Below are 16,470 nucleotides of genomic sequence, written 5' to 3'. Positions count from 1 at the left end.
TTTCGCCTCTTTTCCGGCCTTCTTCATGCCATCCGGGCAGCACAGAGTGCATAGGCTCGACAGACAATGCTCGGCAATGCCGAGAAACGGATCAACTAATTCAATAAGCTAAAAAACCGGCACCGGTCGGATCCCGACCATATATGTGCGGTGTTAGTACCCATACGGCCGGCGGAATGAAAGCAAGTCTCGGCACGGATTCTTCACCCAGTAAGCGATTGGTGACGATTTCGTAAGAATGCGGAAAGGGGATCAGTGGGGCGTCTGCTTCTTTTTCTCTCATACCGGTACTCTACCTACACAGGGAATACGAATCAGAATCCATTGTTCATGCTTGTTCTACATGGGCTTGCATTCCGGTGTTTCGGATACCCCTTGCAATGTCTGGCTGTATTGAGACTTTGGCTAGGGTAATGTTTGTTTACTCGTAAATACGGAGGGCCCAAGCCAAAACCGTAAGCTTCTAGAATGCCGGTGCCATGGGAGAAACAACGTCAGCAGGCAGGGAACGATATTGGATGTGGAGCGTGCAGTCACGCGACTATTCGAATACTCCGTAGCTGTCACTACTCCAGATTATGTACGTACGGCATGGACAATGTGTCGAAGTCATGAAGAGATTCAACTGAAGCAGAAGAAAGCGAGCCGGCATGATCCGTATATCCGTACGGCATGCCGGTCGGTACAGTAAACATAAAACATCTCATATTCATGCCCGAAGCGTAATAACGAGGGCAAAGATATGTAGTCATAACGCATCTCCGGTTCTCCACGGCTCTCTCCACCATTCGTGTGGTTTTTCCCCGAGTTCTCCCACCACTTGCCCACATTTCACCCTCCGCTCGTTTCTCCACACGGCGGAAATGAAGCCAATCCGACATTGTCCCCGACTAGACTACCGACTCGGGTATCCATTTCTGTCTTTCTCTCGCTTCGGGCCAATGACGGCTTCCCGAGTCAAGCCTCAGCGCCTTGCATGAGGTAGGAAACGTCTCCAGCCGGTGCCAGATGGTTCCCTCCCTCTTTTTCCCCGTGCGTCTTTTCTGTGACCAGTGACCACGGCATCTCCCCCGGAGAGACCCCGATATCCACAATTTCCTTTTTCTTTTTTTTTTTTTACCCTTCTAATTTTCCCGTTTTGTAGTTCCCTTGGCAGGTCCCAGTTGTTGACGGGGAGGGAGATGAGGTTGTTTGGATTGCCGGGCAATATAAGAACGCCCCGGGTTCCTCCCTTCCTTTGACTTTTTCTCTTCCCTTCCCTATCCCTCTCTTCTTCCTTTTGTTTGTTTGTCTCTTCTTATACTCTGGGGTAGATAGACACAATGGGTGTTCCCAAGTTCCTATCCAAGCTGCAGCCCTCGGCTCAGGACAACTCCCAGTCCTCCACCCCAGCTCGGTCAGACTCGAATGCCGAGAAGGATACTGGCATCATCGACGACAGCCCTGTCAAGTATCTGACATGGCGGTCCTTCATGCTGGGTATCTGTGTGTCCATGGGTGGTTTCATCTTCGGTTACTCGACTGGTAAGCCCTACCTTCCGGCCAGGCCTTCATGGCTTGTTATTAACTGGCAGGATAGGTCAAATCTCCGGTTTCACTACTATGAACGACTTCAAGCAACGGTTCGGTGAGGACATGGGCAACGGGGAGATCGGTTTCAGTAACGTCCGGAATGGTTTGATTGTTGGTCTGGTATGTACTTACCAAGAAGGGTTGAGAAGAGTTATACTAACGTATGAAGCTCTCCATTGGTACCATGGTTGGAGCTCTAGTCGCCGCCCCCATCGCAGACCGTATCGGCCGTAAATACTCCATCTCGTTCTGGGCCGTCGTCCACATGGTCGGCATCATCGTTCAAATCGCCACAGACACCAAGTGGTACCAGATCGCCGTGGGCCGTCTCGTCGCCGGTCTGGGTGTCGGTGCTCTCTCGTCCATCGTCCCCATGTATCAGTCCGAGTCTGCACCCCGTCAGGTCCGTGGTGCCATGGTCAGTGCCTTCCAGCTGTTCGTCGCCTTCGGTATCTTCATCTCCTACATTGTCAACTACGGCACCCACAACATCGCCTCGACTGCTTCGTGGCGTATCACCATGGGTGTTGGCTTTGCCTGGCCTCTCATCCTGGGTATTGGCACCCTGTTCCTGCCCGAGTCGCCTCGTTTCGCCTACGGCCGCGGCCGCTTCGAGGAAGCCCGCCGGGTCATGTGCAAGCTGTACGGTGTCCCCTCGAACCACCGCTGCATCGCCCAGGAGATGCAAGACATGAAGGATAAGTTCGACGAGGAGCAGAGAGCCGGCAAGGCCCCATGGCACGAGATCTTCACTGGTCCTCGCATGTTGCACCGTACCATCCTTGGTATCGTGCTTCAGTCGCTGCAGCAGATGACCGGTGCCAACTTCATCTTCTACTTCGGTAACAGTATCTTCGGAACCATCGGTCTGGACAGCTACATCACCCAGATTATTCTTGGTGCTGTCAACTTTGGTATGACCTTCCCTGGCCTGTACATTGTTGAGCACATGGGTCGTCGCAAGTCGCTCATCCTCGGTGGTGCTTGGATGTTTGTCTGTTTCATGATCTGGGCTTCGGTTGGTCACTACCAACTTGGTGTTAGCGACTCGGCTGGTAATGTTATGATTGCCTTTACCTGTCTTTTCATTGTCGGTATGTTTTCTCCCCCTTCCCGCCCCTTTTTGACACCTTGTCCATCCGCCCACCACAAACCACAATTAGTTCCCAACTAACTCATAATTTTTCAGGATATGCCACCACATGGGGTCCCATTGTGTGGGCTATCTGCGGTGAGCTCTACCCAGCCCGCTACCGCGCCGTCTGCATCGGAATTGCAACCGCCTCCAACTGGACCTGGAACTTCCTCATCTCTTTCTTCACGCCCTTCATCTCCGGTGCCATCGACTACGCCTACGGCTACGTCTTCGCCGGCTGCTGCTTCGTCGGCATCTTCGTCGTGTACTTCTTCGTCAACGAGACCCAAGGCCGCACCCTCGAGGAAGTCGACACCATGTACGTACTGCACGTCAAGCCCTGGAAGAGCTCTTCCTGGGTGCCCCCGGAGGGCATTGTGCATGATATGCACCCTCATGGCGATGAGAATGATAAGAGGGGTGAGGAGCAGCGGGAGGAGGCTGAGCCGACTGAAATTAAGGAGTAGATTCTCCGATCCTTTTGGTGCTTTCGTTTTAAAATTTGTTAATGGGTTGCTATGCATATATGCGTATAAGTATGGGCTACGATGGCCATGTTATGGTTTTTATATATATCATCTTGAAGATGTTGCAATGATGGCGTTGGGTTAGGATACCAGTCATAATTCGAATGTACACTATTTCTACTCAAATGTTCAATGGTTTATTCTATGGTATGTTAAAGTATTAAAATCTTTCAAGGGCGTATTTGAAAACAAGTGTCCGAAGCGTCAATTCGATTAACTCCCTGAATCCCCATCTTTACTGCGGCCAAAAGGCGACCAAACGCTTGCTGAAAGCAATCTAAACCTTTTCCTCCATTTTCCTTCTGCTTATCTACTGGCCTGTTCATATTCTCTAGACAATGGTATAGTCTGTATCATTGTGGACCGAAACGCGAGAGCATTTGCCATCCTTTACGAGGCATAGCATTGGGGTCGGCATGTCGCGGTGGATTGCAACTCGGAGCCGGAGCAGATCCTTGTTGGCGTAGTAGACTGTTGGGCTGTCACATTGCCTGCATTGGCGGGGAATGAATGAACGCTGGATTTTGATGTGTTCTTCCTCAGCTCTCGATAACGTTGAGCACCCTCAAACGATGCATACAAAATTTGGCACATTGTTCTTCATTGACGAGTAGGATGAAGTGTAATCTTCAAGTTGAAGGTTGCACAAGCGATAAACACCACAAATAGGGCTAGGCGAAATAATAATCGGCTGAAATTGCAGCCATTAATGGCTCCGTGATGCTGTTGTCTTCAGCATTTAAACTTCGGGCTCAGATTAGATCTGGTACCGCTCGTGTGAGCAGGCTAGTGTGGCTTCCTCATTGCTTGCCTTGCATAAGGGGCGATATATGTTTTCCATTGTTGTGATGGTCTTTGCCACGTTCAGGCTTGCTAAGTATAGGTTCATTGCTCGCCTTTTCGGCACTCGGCAGTTGCCTCGCTTCGAACCTGGACTCTGCCTGCCAACTGACCTTGTTAGCATTCAGTTTAAAGTTGGGTGAAGGATTGCGCTGATGCGCTCTCGCATTAATGGTTCATCTTAATTGCTCGAGAACAAACACACATGACGTCTGGATCTAGTTAGACGCTTATATTGCTATAGCGTAAGAGAGATACAACACCAAAAATCTGGTTGTTGACTATAGTGTCGGCTGCTTGGTGGCGCAAAATGCCTTGCTGGCTTGTTGAGGTGAGGCCATTCCAGAAGCGATCAGTCTGGACTTATCTCACAAGTGCATCTGGGGAGTGTCTTGCGTGGCTAGTCTCTGTCCTTGGGCATGTAACAACAGTCTTCGCTTAGAAGATATGGATCCCGCCACCATAATGCCTAGACAAAATATCGCCCGATTCGACAAATAAAATGTCAAGGCCTGATATAGCCCATCAGATCAAGGTGCTTTGGCTACCATTTATCATATCGACGCTATTGCGGCTTACCAAAGTGTATGCGATGCAAACAACCCGGCAGCATGGAAGAATATTGGTTGGTAGGTTTGTCTTCTTGCAGATGGGACAAGTGAAGGCCGGTCCTGGCATTGATAGCATTCTGGTGTTGATATGATACTTTTCGCTTCCTGGAGATGCATCTGACTCACTGGCTTGATCGACACCGGGCATGCGTGATGTCTCTCCTCGCATGCTGTTGCGGTTTTCGAACCAACAGTATTCGTCACGTAGGCACTCGTCTAGCATTCACCATTTTCAGCCCAGTGCTTTTATGGTATCATAGGGCGTCTATGTCGATTTGCTCCAATGAATGGTGATTGGTAGCGATGGAGTAGGAACAGGGTAGGATAAAGGTTCTAAAAAACCACCTGTACCCCCTTTAACAGGGCATTCTTGCCTGTTCTAGCGGCGCATGCGTGTCGTAAGAGTATTGCATGACTAGATGATGGCCCGATCCTATGGCCGGCAACCTTATACCAAAGGCCGTCTTTATTATCGCTCTATCATTCTGGCGAGAACCTCGAACTCCACGGAAGACCCAGATCCCTTTCGTGACATGTTTGTCGTCGGCAAGGTTTCTCGGGTATGTCCTGACAGGCCCTGCTCTTGTTTTCCATATAGCCCTAGAACTGTCGGTGCCGGGTTTCCAGAGTTTCATTCAGGAAGGAAAAGTCTCTTGCGTCGTTCAGCAATCTCCTGTTTGTCTTTATGGTGAGGTTTTGCCCGTTGGACAATGTTGTCGAGAACCGCATTATGTGTTCCAAGTGTTCTTCACACTATGAAACCCCATCAGTCAAAGTCATGGAACAAATAAACAGGAGGAGAGAGGGGGAAGGCAATAATCTCACTCCTTCATTTCGAGACCCTACCATGCATTGCAATGGACATGGTTCTAAGGCTAGTCTTAACTTTCATTGCTGTGAGCTTGCTCACGATTCGATCCTCCGCCTAGTGTTCTGTGTCCTCGATAAAATTGCTTCCAAATCCAGGGCCACGCATGGTGGTAGGCGAGGTCCTTGGTCTCATGAATTGAGTGCCTGGTAGGTATGGTAATGGTTATAGGGACTGAGCCTGTTAAGTCATGATGCATGCTATATCGATGCTATGGAATGTCTAACAGAGGGGAGAAATTGAGAATAGGATCGGGTGAGATATAGAGTGCTAGAGAGAAAAGAGGAGGAGGAAACCCTGGCTCCAGTGTAAGTAGCTTTAGGGCAATTCACTCTTGACAGTTCCTATTGATAAGTTGTAGCTGACTGGCTAGAATTCACTTCCGTACATCTCACAACGGATGTTACCATGATATCATTAGGTTGTATTGTAATCCATATATATTACTTTACTCCAAATCACCCTGTGCAGCTGGTATAGTGATAGCTATATTACATTATCCAAAACCAGTAAGTATCTATTCCTTATCCGCCTTATTCCCAGAATGCGCCTGTACACTTTCCGTATCCTTATTAACATTAAGACTATCCTCCACCGAAACACCCGGCGCAGCACCAGGCGCAGCGCTAACATGCGCCTTATGATTCCTCGTCTTCCCCTGGCCAAGCTCATCGTCGCTATTCGCCAGACTCACATCATGACTCTCATCGGTCTGCTTTCTCAATCCTAGTTCCTTCTCCAGACCATGGAAGGAGTGTAATGTGGCCGACGCAGCTGATGCAGCAGTGGTGCTAGCACCAGTGATGAATGGGTGCTCTGTTTGGATGGTTAGGCCCTTGGAAGCTGGCTCGTGTTGGGGATCTGTTGCTTCTGCGATGCGCTCGCGCGGGATGAGGTTTTCTTTATTCAGATCCTGTTCGTGATCCTGTTCGCGGAGTGGCCCGCCGCTGGGATCGCGATGTTGGCCGCGCCAGTCCGCTGGCTCGGCCTCAGGGATTGGTTCGCCGGGTTTGGGCTCGGTGACTGTTTGGCCTGCTGTCACTGGGGCGATGACGTCGGTTCCCTTTTGATCTTTTTGGAGGCCCAGTTCAGACGGAGGTGGGTAGCGCCAGACTACCTTCAAGCGGTCGAGGGCTCTCACGCCCTTCTTCGTTGTGCCCTTGATGCCGTCTAGGGCCTCCCAGTCGGCCTCGAAGACATTCGAGGCGTGTTGGTCGCCGCCTTCGAAGTAGGCGTTGAACCAGATGTGAGCGATGGATGTGACCATCGCCCAGCCGGTGTAGGCGGCTTTGCTGCGTCGTTCGAAATCAATGTTCACGTCGGAGCTTGGGAGGATGACGGGTTTGCTGGGGCGGAGGAGGATGGCATTGATGCGCTTGGTAGGCGTCGAATTGCCGGATTGACTGGTGACGGTAGACTCCGTAGAGGGCGCAAACAAAGACTTCGAAGACGTGCCTGACACGGCCGACAGAGGTTCTTGGGAGTCGTTCTTATTGTCATTCTCTCCATCCTTCCCACCGTACAGCGTCTTACCATCGTCGACAACCGTCTTCTCACTGCGATGAAACAGGTGGTAGCACTTGATCTGCTTCCCCTCTTCGACAAAACCCTCAATCGCGACCTTGACCCCATCTCTCAATCCCCAGACGTGTATCTCGAGAATCTCCACCGGCCGCTCAACATACTTCTTATTCATCGACTTCGCCCACCGATCCACATATCCCACCCATCGCAGCTGACTGGGAATACTAACCCCAGCCCCAAACCCGTTCCGCATGCGACGTTCTGTAAACCGCTGAAGTGCATCCTCAAGTTTCCACCCCTGCTCACTGATCAAATAACTGCACGCGACTGTCCCGCTGCGACCTTTACCAGCCTTACAATGCACAACAGCCACCCGCTTCCCTTTATCCGACGGTTTCCCACCCTCGTCTGAATCTTTCGAATCGTTATCATCCAGCCTCTGCACCCAGTTCCGCATACTGGCCATCATGGCGGGGATAAGCGCGAACGGCGGGGGATGGTGGTCCGGCCAGGGGAAATGGTGGATTCGTCCATACACCTCCGAGTCAGGGTATCCAGTGCCCTCCGCGCGAAACTCCCATATACACCACTCGGGGCCATGCTTCGAGTCGAGGAAATGAACCAAGGCGTCGAGGGGGGTGCGGTACGCTCGCTTGGGGAAATTCAGGGAGGGGCCCGATGTTGCGATGACTGCAGTTAGCAGTGTTAGTAGGTATTTCCACTCGGCAACCTCAGATTAGAATAACGCACTATCATCCGTAACATAGCAAAGATCCAACCCGGTCTCGGGATGTTGCAATCGCGGGCCGGCCACGATTTGTCGCAGGATCGACGCCTAAACCCGCCAAGCAACAGGTCAGTCTCGGCGAAACAGGGGCAAGAATGGGGGGAAAATGCGGATTCTGACGTACCATGCTGCAGAGCCCTAATACTTGAAAAGCTCCTATTAAGATCGAGGAATGGAGTTGCACAGAACCTGCAAGTTTGCGTGAGTCCAATTCGGTGTTTTGTTGCAGCTGCAGGGCACGGGAGTGGGAGGGGACGACGGCGCACATACCATTTCAATAGATTGAGATTACTTATAGAAAGGGGTTGTGCTAGTATTTAATTACTAGTTGTAGGTATAGGATCACAGCCACGGATGGCAAAAGATATCCAGCTGAAGATGGAGAAATGGAGGTGTTGGCGGGATGATGTCACCGCCAGCATTTAGTTTGAATATTCAAAGTATCATCCAGAGACATAATGAGAGACATGAAAATAACCACAGGCATAAATCCAGACATTAAGTAAGTCCAACCCAATTCATCCAAAGAACATCCGGACCATAAACTGTACAAAGACGCATTCAAGATTCCCATTTAGGCAACACCATACTGCTCATCAACAGTAATGTTGAACCGCTTCGCCGGAGCAGTAGCATTGGAACTCCCGACAGCCCAAAACTGCGCCTCGCCCTTGACCCAAGTGTGCTGGACCTCGACGTTCCAACGCGACGACGACTTGGCAGGGTCAACAATGGCCGAGATCTGCTCGTTGCCACAGGGCTGGTAGTCCTCCTTGCCCGTGGCGCCGGTGCAGGTGGTGTTGAAGCCGGGGGTGTTGGGGGTGCCCTGGCCGGCGATGTGGAAGTTGTAGGTGCAGTCGCCCGAGGTGCAGCTGGTGTTGAAGTTGGTGACGTTCCAGGTCAGGGCTGGGCTGGGCTTGCTCTTGGAGAGGGTTTTGAAGGTGCCGGCCAGGGAGACGGAGGAGAGGAGGGCGGTGGTGAGGATGGTGGTGAGCTGCATTTTGATAGAGTTTGTATATGTACAGATGCACAACTTTATACAGAATTAGATATTAGAAATGAGAAGGATAGTTTGAATGAAAGATGGAGAATGGGAGAAGAGAAAAAGAAGCCTTATAAGGAACCCGCCAAGAAATCCGCTCTCCTGAATTTACTCTTTCGGGACAATCGATGATCATTTTATTCCTTGGTTATCTTTTACTGTGCTATATTATGGTGTGCTCTGGTCTGTGTTCTGCTATTGATACTAGACTAGGCTATGCTTTGATCTGAATATCGCTCACTGTCCATACTCAGTTTTGAGCTCAAACATCCCCCGGAATCGTCTGTTCTTCCCCCAAACTCCGTTGATGATCCTAATTTCGGTTATTTATAGCGATGAAGTCAGTTTCGTCAGAACCAAATTCTAGCTCTGCACAAGTACGAAGTAGACGATTGCTTTTGGCCGAAGAATGTGCAGTTGATGCCGTTATGGCAAGCAATGAAATTCTCCGAGTTGGCACTGTCAATGCAGCGATGTCTACAAAATACCCCGAGAGTATGCACACCGACCCCGTCCAAAGCACAAGTACAAACCTGTTTACCTACGGAACACTCCGTCCTGAAGCCAAGGAATCCTGCATCATATTAATCAACTTCAAACATGCCAAAAAATAGCCCAAAAATGGTAAACTCCGGTCATGCATGTTTCGACCCTGAGATCGCGGCGAGTCAACTGTTTTGCACGTCTCGTTCCTGAGATCCTCCGACTCGGCGCCGTATACTACGCCGGAGGGTTGAAAAACATGTTGTTTCAGCATTGACTTGCAAACCGACAGGTGAGACAGGCACCAGGCACAAGTGTAGGTAAATGGATGGATCACTTGCGAGTCGGAGAGTCAGAGTCAGTACAGTATGGTCTGGTCGAACCGGATCCACCGGAGAATTATGCAACAAGCTCGGGTTCCCGACTGGTCTGGCTATACTTAGCTCCGGGTCGGGCGCGTTCCGTTGGAGATTCAGAGACATGTGCAGAGTACGGAATAGTCTAGACAATAGTATGGATGTGTCTTAGGCGGTATCGTACAGTTACACTCATGTATAGAATACAATACATCAAACCTTGACCTCTGGCTCCAATCCCCCGGCCTCATGGTCCATCCATCCCTCCTCTGCTTTCCCCCGAGCAATCGCCATCCGTCGCCTCTTTGCCTTTCTCCGCGCCTTAGTGACAGCCCGGCGCTCGTCTTTTGACAAGTTTGGAATAATCCAGCTCTCCTTGGGAGCCTGGACATACCACGCAGGAGGCGATGATGATTTCTTGATCCGATCTTTCGGCACCAATGTATCCCCCGGTTCTTTGGTGCGGACCAGATCTCCACGGACGTTCGGATGGTACTTCAACTGGACAGCGAATTTGTCGCTTGCCCCGGTACACTGGTCGCGGATTTCAGTCTTTGCTCCTTCGCCCGGTATGAAGCCGCGCTCGAGCATGTCTTGGAAGTAGAGATAGGCGGATTCATAGTTGCCTGCGTCGAGACACATAAGGATGAGGCTTTCAAAGGTCCTAGCGTTGGGGACCACTCCGAGCGAGGCCATTTCCTTCACAACGAACATGGCTGCCTCGCGGTTCTGTGCGTGGCGGCACATGCTGACTAGTGTGTTGTAGATGGCAACATCCGCTCCTCCAGGGCATAATGTGTACAGATCTTTGTACAATTCTACCCCTTCATCCACGGCAAATGGGTCGTCCTGTGCTTCATGCTCACACAGCTCCATGACAACCCGGGCGCACTCGGGTGGAATATCATGCTTCGATGCTTTCAGCCGTTTGAGCATTGCCCATGCGTCGCGCGGGCGAATCTTCGTCTGGATCACATACGTACGGACAGATCGCATGGTGTTCTCTGCCAGGATCATGCCAGCCTTGCGCATCGAGCACATGACTTCAAATGCTGACATCAGACTACCAGCCGTGGTATGAGTCTCCACCAGATTCTCGTAGTCCTTCTGCTCAAGCTTGACCCCAGTTTCTGCCAGAAACCCAACCACTGACGCTGCCAAGTCGGCGTCTCCTACACGAGATGCCATAGTCAGGACCTTGGTGCAGATCTCACGAGACGGTTGAAGGTATCCCAACTGCACCATCTGGGCCCAGACGAGGCGAGTAGCCTCCTCATGCTGCGCCGTACTCGCGACGTCCAGCACATACCGCCACAGTTCCAATGACATATCATGGCCCTGGTTAACTCGAGACTGCATCAATCGAGCTACCTCATCAAACTCTTCGAATTCGCAGAGGTTATAGATGAGCAAGCCATGTAGCCAATCCTGAACCACAATATCCTTCCTTTCCATATGCGCAATATGGTCCAGCGCCAACTCGAACTGGTTCTCCCGTAGAAGACCAGCCACAACCCAATGCCATCCAGTGGGACTCAATGGAAGCCATCTATCGCGCAACGTCCGCAGGATCTCCTGGCGAAGGAGGTAATCGGGGTGCACCGCAAGTACCTAGCCCAGTGTCAACAACGCCTGGACTCGTAGAATGTTCTCCAAACAAAAGAATTTCATACCTGCAGCGCAGCGTGCAGCGTCCCCGAATCCGCCGGAATACCATTCTTCTCCATCTCCTTAAGTAATCCACGCAGTGCATCCGGCGACCCGCGCTCCGGGTCTACGTTCGCCAGAATCAACGCTCGATAATGGCGCACCCCGGGCCGAACATGGCGCATCCTCACCAACGTATGTAATATCTGCATCGTGCTATGAATTCTGGGCCCGCGAGGCGATAATTCCTTCAGCTTCGACTCGAGATTCGCCGTGGATTGCCCCGCGAGGTTTTCTGGTATCCCGATGAAGTGGTCTAGGTGTGTTCCGGTCTTCGATGGTGCGCACTGCTTGTTATAGGAATTTCGTTGCTCAGTTGAAGATTCAATAGTTGAAGTATTATACGGTGCTGTTTCTGTGCCAGTATACCCATTCTCAGCATCGGTGGGTTTGCTGCTGCTATAACATCTTCGCGGTAGAGGGGTCCGAGTGGGCAGTCTGCCACTTTGTAGATCTCGCTTTCCCTTGATAAATGAAACTCCAGGACGTCGCAAAGCCGCGTTGAATGATGGACAGAGGCAATACCAAAGCCCATCAAGTATGAGCTTCTTTTGCGGCATCAGGAGCTGTTGGGGAGATCACTCTTGATTTTGGAATTTCCGGGGAAGTTCAATCAATATCTACGATCACGTGATTATACAACCACATCAAAGATAAGCACCAAATGGCTAACAAGAGATCATTTGCCAATCATGTCAGATGCAATGCCACAGACATTCCCATTAAGATAATACAGAGCCATATACGCCAAGGCCATGCTCGACTTCAATTCCACCAGACGGACGTTCCCTAGCAAAAAATTCATTCACAACCATCTCCTTCTCTCCCCGGGGTATCTTTCATATCCATTTCTTCTGCAAAAAACATAAGGAAAAAAGAAGGAAAATATGGTAACATTCCTCTCCTTAGTTTCCACCTCGCCCTCTGCCCCGACCGCGTCCACGGCCTCCACGACCCCGGTCTCGTCCATCACCTCTGTAGCCACCCCGGCCGCGACCCGAGTCGCGGGCGTGTTGCTGCTCCTTGACGATGTCGATGATTTCTTCGGGGATCCGTAGGTATTTGATCTAAATAGAGTGGAACAATTAGCGGGGTTCGTTGCCAAACAAACAGCTAGCCAGTCAGATAGCAAATCCAGCCTGTAGCCATCAAATACAAAAGACAAAAGACGTACATTGTTTCCCCTCACGTAGACCTCTGGTAACTTGAAGAAGCGGTCGCCCTCGGGACTTGTTTGCACAACCTCTTTCAGCACCAGGTTCATCCAGTTATCGCAGTTGGAGAGGTGGCCGTTCAGCGTCTCGCCATTCTTGAGCTCGACGAGCATCGGGTGGCCTTGCGCGGCCGTTAGGATGCCCAATGGTAACTGTACAGCATTCTATGTTAGTGCTTTGAAGCGGTGGGTTGAAAGAGTGAGTTGGGATGCTGAGCGCGTACCATTGTGAAATGTGAAACTGTGGTGAGGTCGCAATAGAAAGCCTAGGAATATAGATAGACGCCTCGACACGCGCAAAGATAATTCGAGGTGAGCAAATAAAATGAGCTTGGGAAGTCTGGATTTGCAGCGCTGATATGGCGATGATGACAGCTCCGCGGTGACTTTCGCCTGGAGAAATTCGGAAAAAGGAATGGCCCGAGATAGGCTTTATCGCCCAATGTAGCCCACCATATTCGGTCTTTACCAGCACAAAGTCCTACGAATTGGCCAGCAATCTACAACTGGATAATCGAATAACACATTCCGTACTCATTGTGAATTACACAGATCTCGCTTGATTAAGAAATATTACACCAAACACCACAGCGCAACCCTACACCTTAGGCCGCTTAGCAGCATCTTCCTTGCCTTCTTCCTCTTCATCATCCTCTACGGTGAATTTCCGCTTGATACGCTGGTCCCTGCCGAGGGTGCCGCTGGGGTTCTCGTTGGCTTCATCCAGGATGGCAGTAGACTTTGCCTCAGAAAGTTCCGCGGCTTCCTCTTCCCTAACCTTCAGGGCGTCTTCACGCTCCTTGAATCCATTGAGCAGAACCTCATAGCCCTCTTCGACATTGGTAACAGTCTCTTCAAGTTTCTGGATGCGTTCGCTCAGATCTAGTTGCATCAGGACATCACGAGAACGCTTGTACAGGCGCTGCTTGAGAAGCAGGCGCCACCAGTAGTATCGACGCTCGTCAGGGTCATCCGTCTTGTATTTTTTGATCAACAATCGCGACATGTTGGCTCCGCCGGTCTGTCTGTTCTTGAGAGGAATCCGGCTCAGGAGGAACATTTCCAAGATGTGAGCGAACTGGGTAGGGGCAATTTTGTAGGACATGCGGATATCGTGGAGGAGTTTGACGGGGATAAGATCGGCAGTAGGGACAAGACGTGGCCGTTGCTTTTTGGAGTGTGCTTCGTAAGGGTCGGAGTTGAGGTTCACTTTGTGCTTCGTGAATTCAGGTTGGAGGATGAGGTAGTCCGCTGTATCGCGAAGAGCATCGAAAGCTTCGTTGGGGTCTTCGACGGTGAGTTCGACAATGGTTGGATCATCGAAGCAAGTGGTATGGATAGTAGTGTACAGATGGGTGCCATGGCCAGAGCCTTGATGAGAAGGGAGAATCAGGAACTGAGCAATCCGCAGCCGGGACGGCAGCTCTGCAGGCCTGACTTCATTCGGTGGGTAGGGCTCGTTGCTAACGGCGGGAGTTTGCGACTGGTCTCTCCTGTAGTGCCACCAACGGTATGTCGTCGCATATCCAACGATAGAGTATTGCGAAGCAGTTGGCGTAGGAGGGGCCACCTTCTCATACCTGCATTCTATTAGTTATTGCTCGAGTCAAATTCGGAATAGCAACATACACAAAGTATACCGTCCACCTTTCCAGAGACCATTCTGGGTCTTCCGTGTCTAGAGGCGTACCGGCTTCGATGAACAAAGACACAAAGACCTGCGCGCGATCCAACAATCGTCGCACCTCGGGATCAGCGAGCGACCCAGCCCAGATTTCATATGTTCTTCCTCGAGTGACATAGTTGTGCACGCGCTTTCCAGGAGGTACAAAATCCTTCGCACTCTCATCATTCTGAACTGCTTTCTCGTAATCGGGGAGGTTGATAAATGCCTCTGAACATCGACAAGTTAGCTCACATCATTCAGAAAAGCCACATGGTATACCCACCCTCTGGAATCCAAGGCTTGATGGTCTCCAGAAGATTCAATGGTTCTGCATCCTCAACCGCCTTGAACTTCTCATCGTAAGATATGTGGACATGCGGGCGAAGATCGTGAGCCGTGAAGCGCAACCGGATAATCAAGCCCTTGTAACCAAAAATCTGCTCCTCATCGCCAAAAATCGGATAGGTAAACTGCGGATGAAAGCCCGACAGCGTCTTGGGTTTTTCCTGGCCGGGCTGCACAACGGTGATGTGCACGGCGTCATTCGCATCGCAGGACCCTATGTCGAGGTATTCCAGTTAGCTTGGCTGTAATTCAAAGACTAGCGGGGAAATTGGAGAATGGCGAATTACAATCGTCTTGACCAGACATCTTGTCGATGAATGGGCGCAAATTGATAGAAACGTAGGTTGTATGAAGGTTAAAGGTGAAGGCGCAGACTTTCCTCAGAAGCCGGCGATGAACGGCGCGCGTGGACCGCGTTGCGCGGAAGCACTGCTCAGTATGACCACTTCGGGCTTAGCTCCGTACTTGAGCGGTGGACATGCAAGCACCAAATACAACAAGTGAACCTCTTTGACAGAGGATAATGATTAGTTTCTGCTTGGATTTATTGCACACTTACATTTCGTGGATCCCAGATGAAATCGCGCTGTATGTGCATGTTTAGTAATCTTGCACAAGCTTATCTGCATAAAAACCCGAGTATAGTAGACAATTATGATGTCACCTGGTTCTACTGTTTTTCATGTCTCGCTGACAATGCCATTCAGAACATTGTAAATTAGTAGAAAGAGGGGCTTGTTCTTGGATTAGTGAATGCGAATCTACTATGAGGATATCCCCGCAAATCCAATGCAGGAGTAGCCCGGAGTGTTCGCCTTTAATAGATAGAAGTAGAAATGATCTTAGACTACGGAGTATGGTTTGTCATTAGTGGATTCCCATTAGGATGAACTATCTTGTTGAGGCTTTCCAGGTACTCAAATACTCGAGAGTGCATAGGACGAAATCGTTATCATGTATCGAAAGGGTTTCACCACGTCGTTTTGTCATTTGAACAGGGACACAGCAGGCTGTCGCATAGAGTCACAGGAACACCATTCAAATGGTCCATCCTAAGCAGTAAAGTCCGGGGTTGATGTCCGAGCTGTGCTGGCTGCTTTTGGAGTGGCCATGTTCGCATATTAGGATATCGAACAGGAACGATTTGCCCGTAGTCGCTCTATGGAGTCCCTCTGGCTCTATACTTCGAGGTATTGGCTGGAAGACCCTTGAGAACCAGCTTGGGTTCCGCAGAAATGTAGAGTTCTGGTCCAGCCATTTCCGAGGTCATGGCTTCAAGCTACTGTCAAAAAAGCGGCATTGGGGGAGGGCATTCGTATGTCGGGAGGGCTTATGATTGGCAACGCGCGAAGGTGTCGCACATCCCCTTGAAATAATTGGACAAGAGCACAGTTAAGCATCTATATGATTTGGTATATCATTCGACATTGCGTAAGGATGCTGTTCTTTGACCCTGGTCAAGTGGTCGGTTTCCGAAACTAGATATTCGTCGGAGACGAGCTATCACTATGCAGTTCCTATGCAAGAAAGGTCTGTCTCACCCTCTTGCCATATCCAAGATACTCATGGGAAGAAATACCAAAGGAATTCCATGTAGGACGTTGATGGTTCCCCTGACGGTTTTCCTGGGTGCCCGCGTGGGGCGACGAATGGAGCCGGTGCCTTACTTAATTACCCTTCTCCGACTGCGTCGGATCGCAATTCTGTCCCTAACCACCATCACCACCTCAACCACCATTGCAACAACCACAGTCAGGTCCCTCTTTTGTGGCCCGTCCTGGAAATACAATAAAC

At 50.5% G+C, this 16,470-nt stretch overlaps 7 protein-coding genes across 7 annotated transcripts; 1 reads left to right on the top strand and 6 right to left on the bottom strand.

The window, feature by feature from the left end:
* Positions 1 to 888: 888 nt before the first annotated feature.
* EURHEDRAFT_409906 (sugar porter family MFS transporter) lies at positions 889 to 3,433 on the top strand. Its single transcript, XM_040781228.1, has 4 exons — positions 889 to 1,524; positions 1,580 to 1,692; positions 1,742 to 2,666; positions 2,762 to 3,433. The coding sequence occupies exons 1-4, from the start codon at positions 1,323 to 1,325 to the stop codon at positions 3,172 to 3,174; spliced, it is 1,653 nt and encodes a 550-aa protein (XP_040641362.1). The 5' UTR covers positions 889 to 1,322; the 3' UTR covers positions 3,175 to 3,433.
* A 912-nt stretch (positions 3,434 to 4,345) lies between these two features.
* On the bottom strand, positions 4,346 to 5,023 carry EURHEDRAFT_302370 (uncharacterized protein). Its single transcript, XM_040778273.1, has 3 exons — positions 4,812 to 5,023; positions 4,654 to 4,745; positions 4,346 to 4,586 (listed from the first exon to the last, which is right to left on the bottom strand). Exons 1-3 carry the CDS (start codon positions 4,906 to 4,908, stop codon positions 4,443 to 4,445), a joined length of 333 nt encoding a protein of 110 aa, XP_040641361.1. The 5' UTR covers positions 4,909 to 5,023; the 3' UTR covers positions 4,346 to 4,442.
* Positions 5,024 to 6,070: 1,047 nt separating this feature from the next.
* On the bottom strand, positions 6,071 to 8,137 carry EURHEDRAFT_400673 (putative phosphatidylinositol-3,4,5-trisphosphate 3-phosphatase; the record flags this gene model as incomplete). Its single annotated transcript, XM_040780026.1, has 4 exons — positions 6,071 to 7,767; positions 7,828 to 7,912; positions 7,989 to 8,093; positions 8,135 to 8,137. The coding sequence occupies 4 exons, from the start codon at positions 8,135 to 8,137 to the stop codon at positions 6,071 to 6,073; spliced, it is 1,890 nt and encodes a 629-aa protein (XP_040641360.1).
* Positions 8,138 to 8,174: 37 nt separating this feature from the next.
* On the bottom strand, positions 8,175 to 8,934 carry EURHEDRAFT_409904 (uncharacterized protein). Its single transcript, XM_040781227.1, has one exon. The coding sequence runs from the start codon at positions 8,862 to 8,864 to the stop codon at positions 8,439 to 8,441; it is 426 nt and encodes a 141-aa protein (XP_040641359.1). The 5' UTR covers positions 8,865 to 8,934; the 3' UTR covers positions 8,175 to 8,438.
* Positions 8,935 to 9,813: 879 nt separating this feature from the next.
* Positions 9,814 to 12,029, bottom strand: EURHEDRAFT_409902 (pentatricopeptide repeat protein). Its single transcript, XM_040781226.1, has 2 exons — positions 11,419 to 12,029; positions 9,814 to 11,356 (listed from the first exon to the last, which is right to left on the bottom strand). Exons 1-2 carry the CDS (start codon positions 12,010 to 12,012, stop codon positions 9,959 to 9,961), a joined length of 1,992 nt encoding a protein of 663 aa, XP_040641358.1. The 5' UTR covers positions 12,013 to 12,029; the 3' UTR covers positions 9,814 to 9,958.
* Positions 12,030 to 12,042: 13 nt separating this feature from the next.
* On the bottom strand, positions 12,043 to 13,038 carry EURHEDRAFT_409899 (U6 snRNA-associated Sm-like protein LSm4). Its single transcript, XM_040781225.1, has 3 exons — positions 12,890 to 13,038; positions 12,627 to 12,818; positions 12,043 to 12,519 (listed from the first exon to the last, which is right to left on the bottom strand). Exons 1-3 carry the CDS (start codon positions 12,890 to 12,892, stop codon positions 12,358 to 12,360), a joined length of 357 nt encoding a protein of 118 aa, XP_040641357.1. The 5' UTR covers positions 12,893 to 13,038; the 3' UTR covers positions 12,043 to 12,357.
* Positions 13,039 to 13,171: 133 nt separating this feature from the next.
* Positions 13,172 to 15,211, bottom strand: hat1 (histone acetyltransferase catalytic subunit HAT1). Its single transcript, XM_040781224.1, has 4 exons — positions 14,964 to 15,211; positions 14,615 to 14,890; positions 14,295 to 14,559; positions 13,172 to 14,245 (listed from the first exon to the last, which is right to left on the bottom strand). Exons 1-4 carry the CDS (start codon positions 14,980 to 14,982, stop codon positions 13,264 to 13,266), a joined length of 1,542 nt encoding a protein of 513 aa, XP_040641356.1. The 5' UTR covers positions 14,983 to 15,211; the 3' UTR covers positions 13,172 to 13,263.
* Between the last annotated feature and the right edge of the window lie 1,259 nt (positions 15,212 to 16,470).

Source organism: Aspergillus ruber, assembly GCF_000600275.1.
Source record: "Aspergillus ruber CBS 135680 unplaced genomic scaffold scaffold00005, whole genome shotgun sequence".
NCBI lineage: Eukaryota > Fungi > Ascomycota > Eurotiomycetes > Eurotiales > Aspergillaceae > Aspergillus > Aspergillus ruber.
This window is presented reverse-complemented; position numbering and strand designations above follow the sequence as displayed.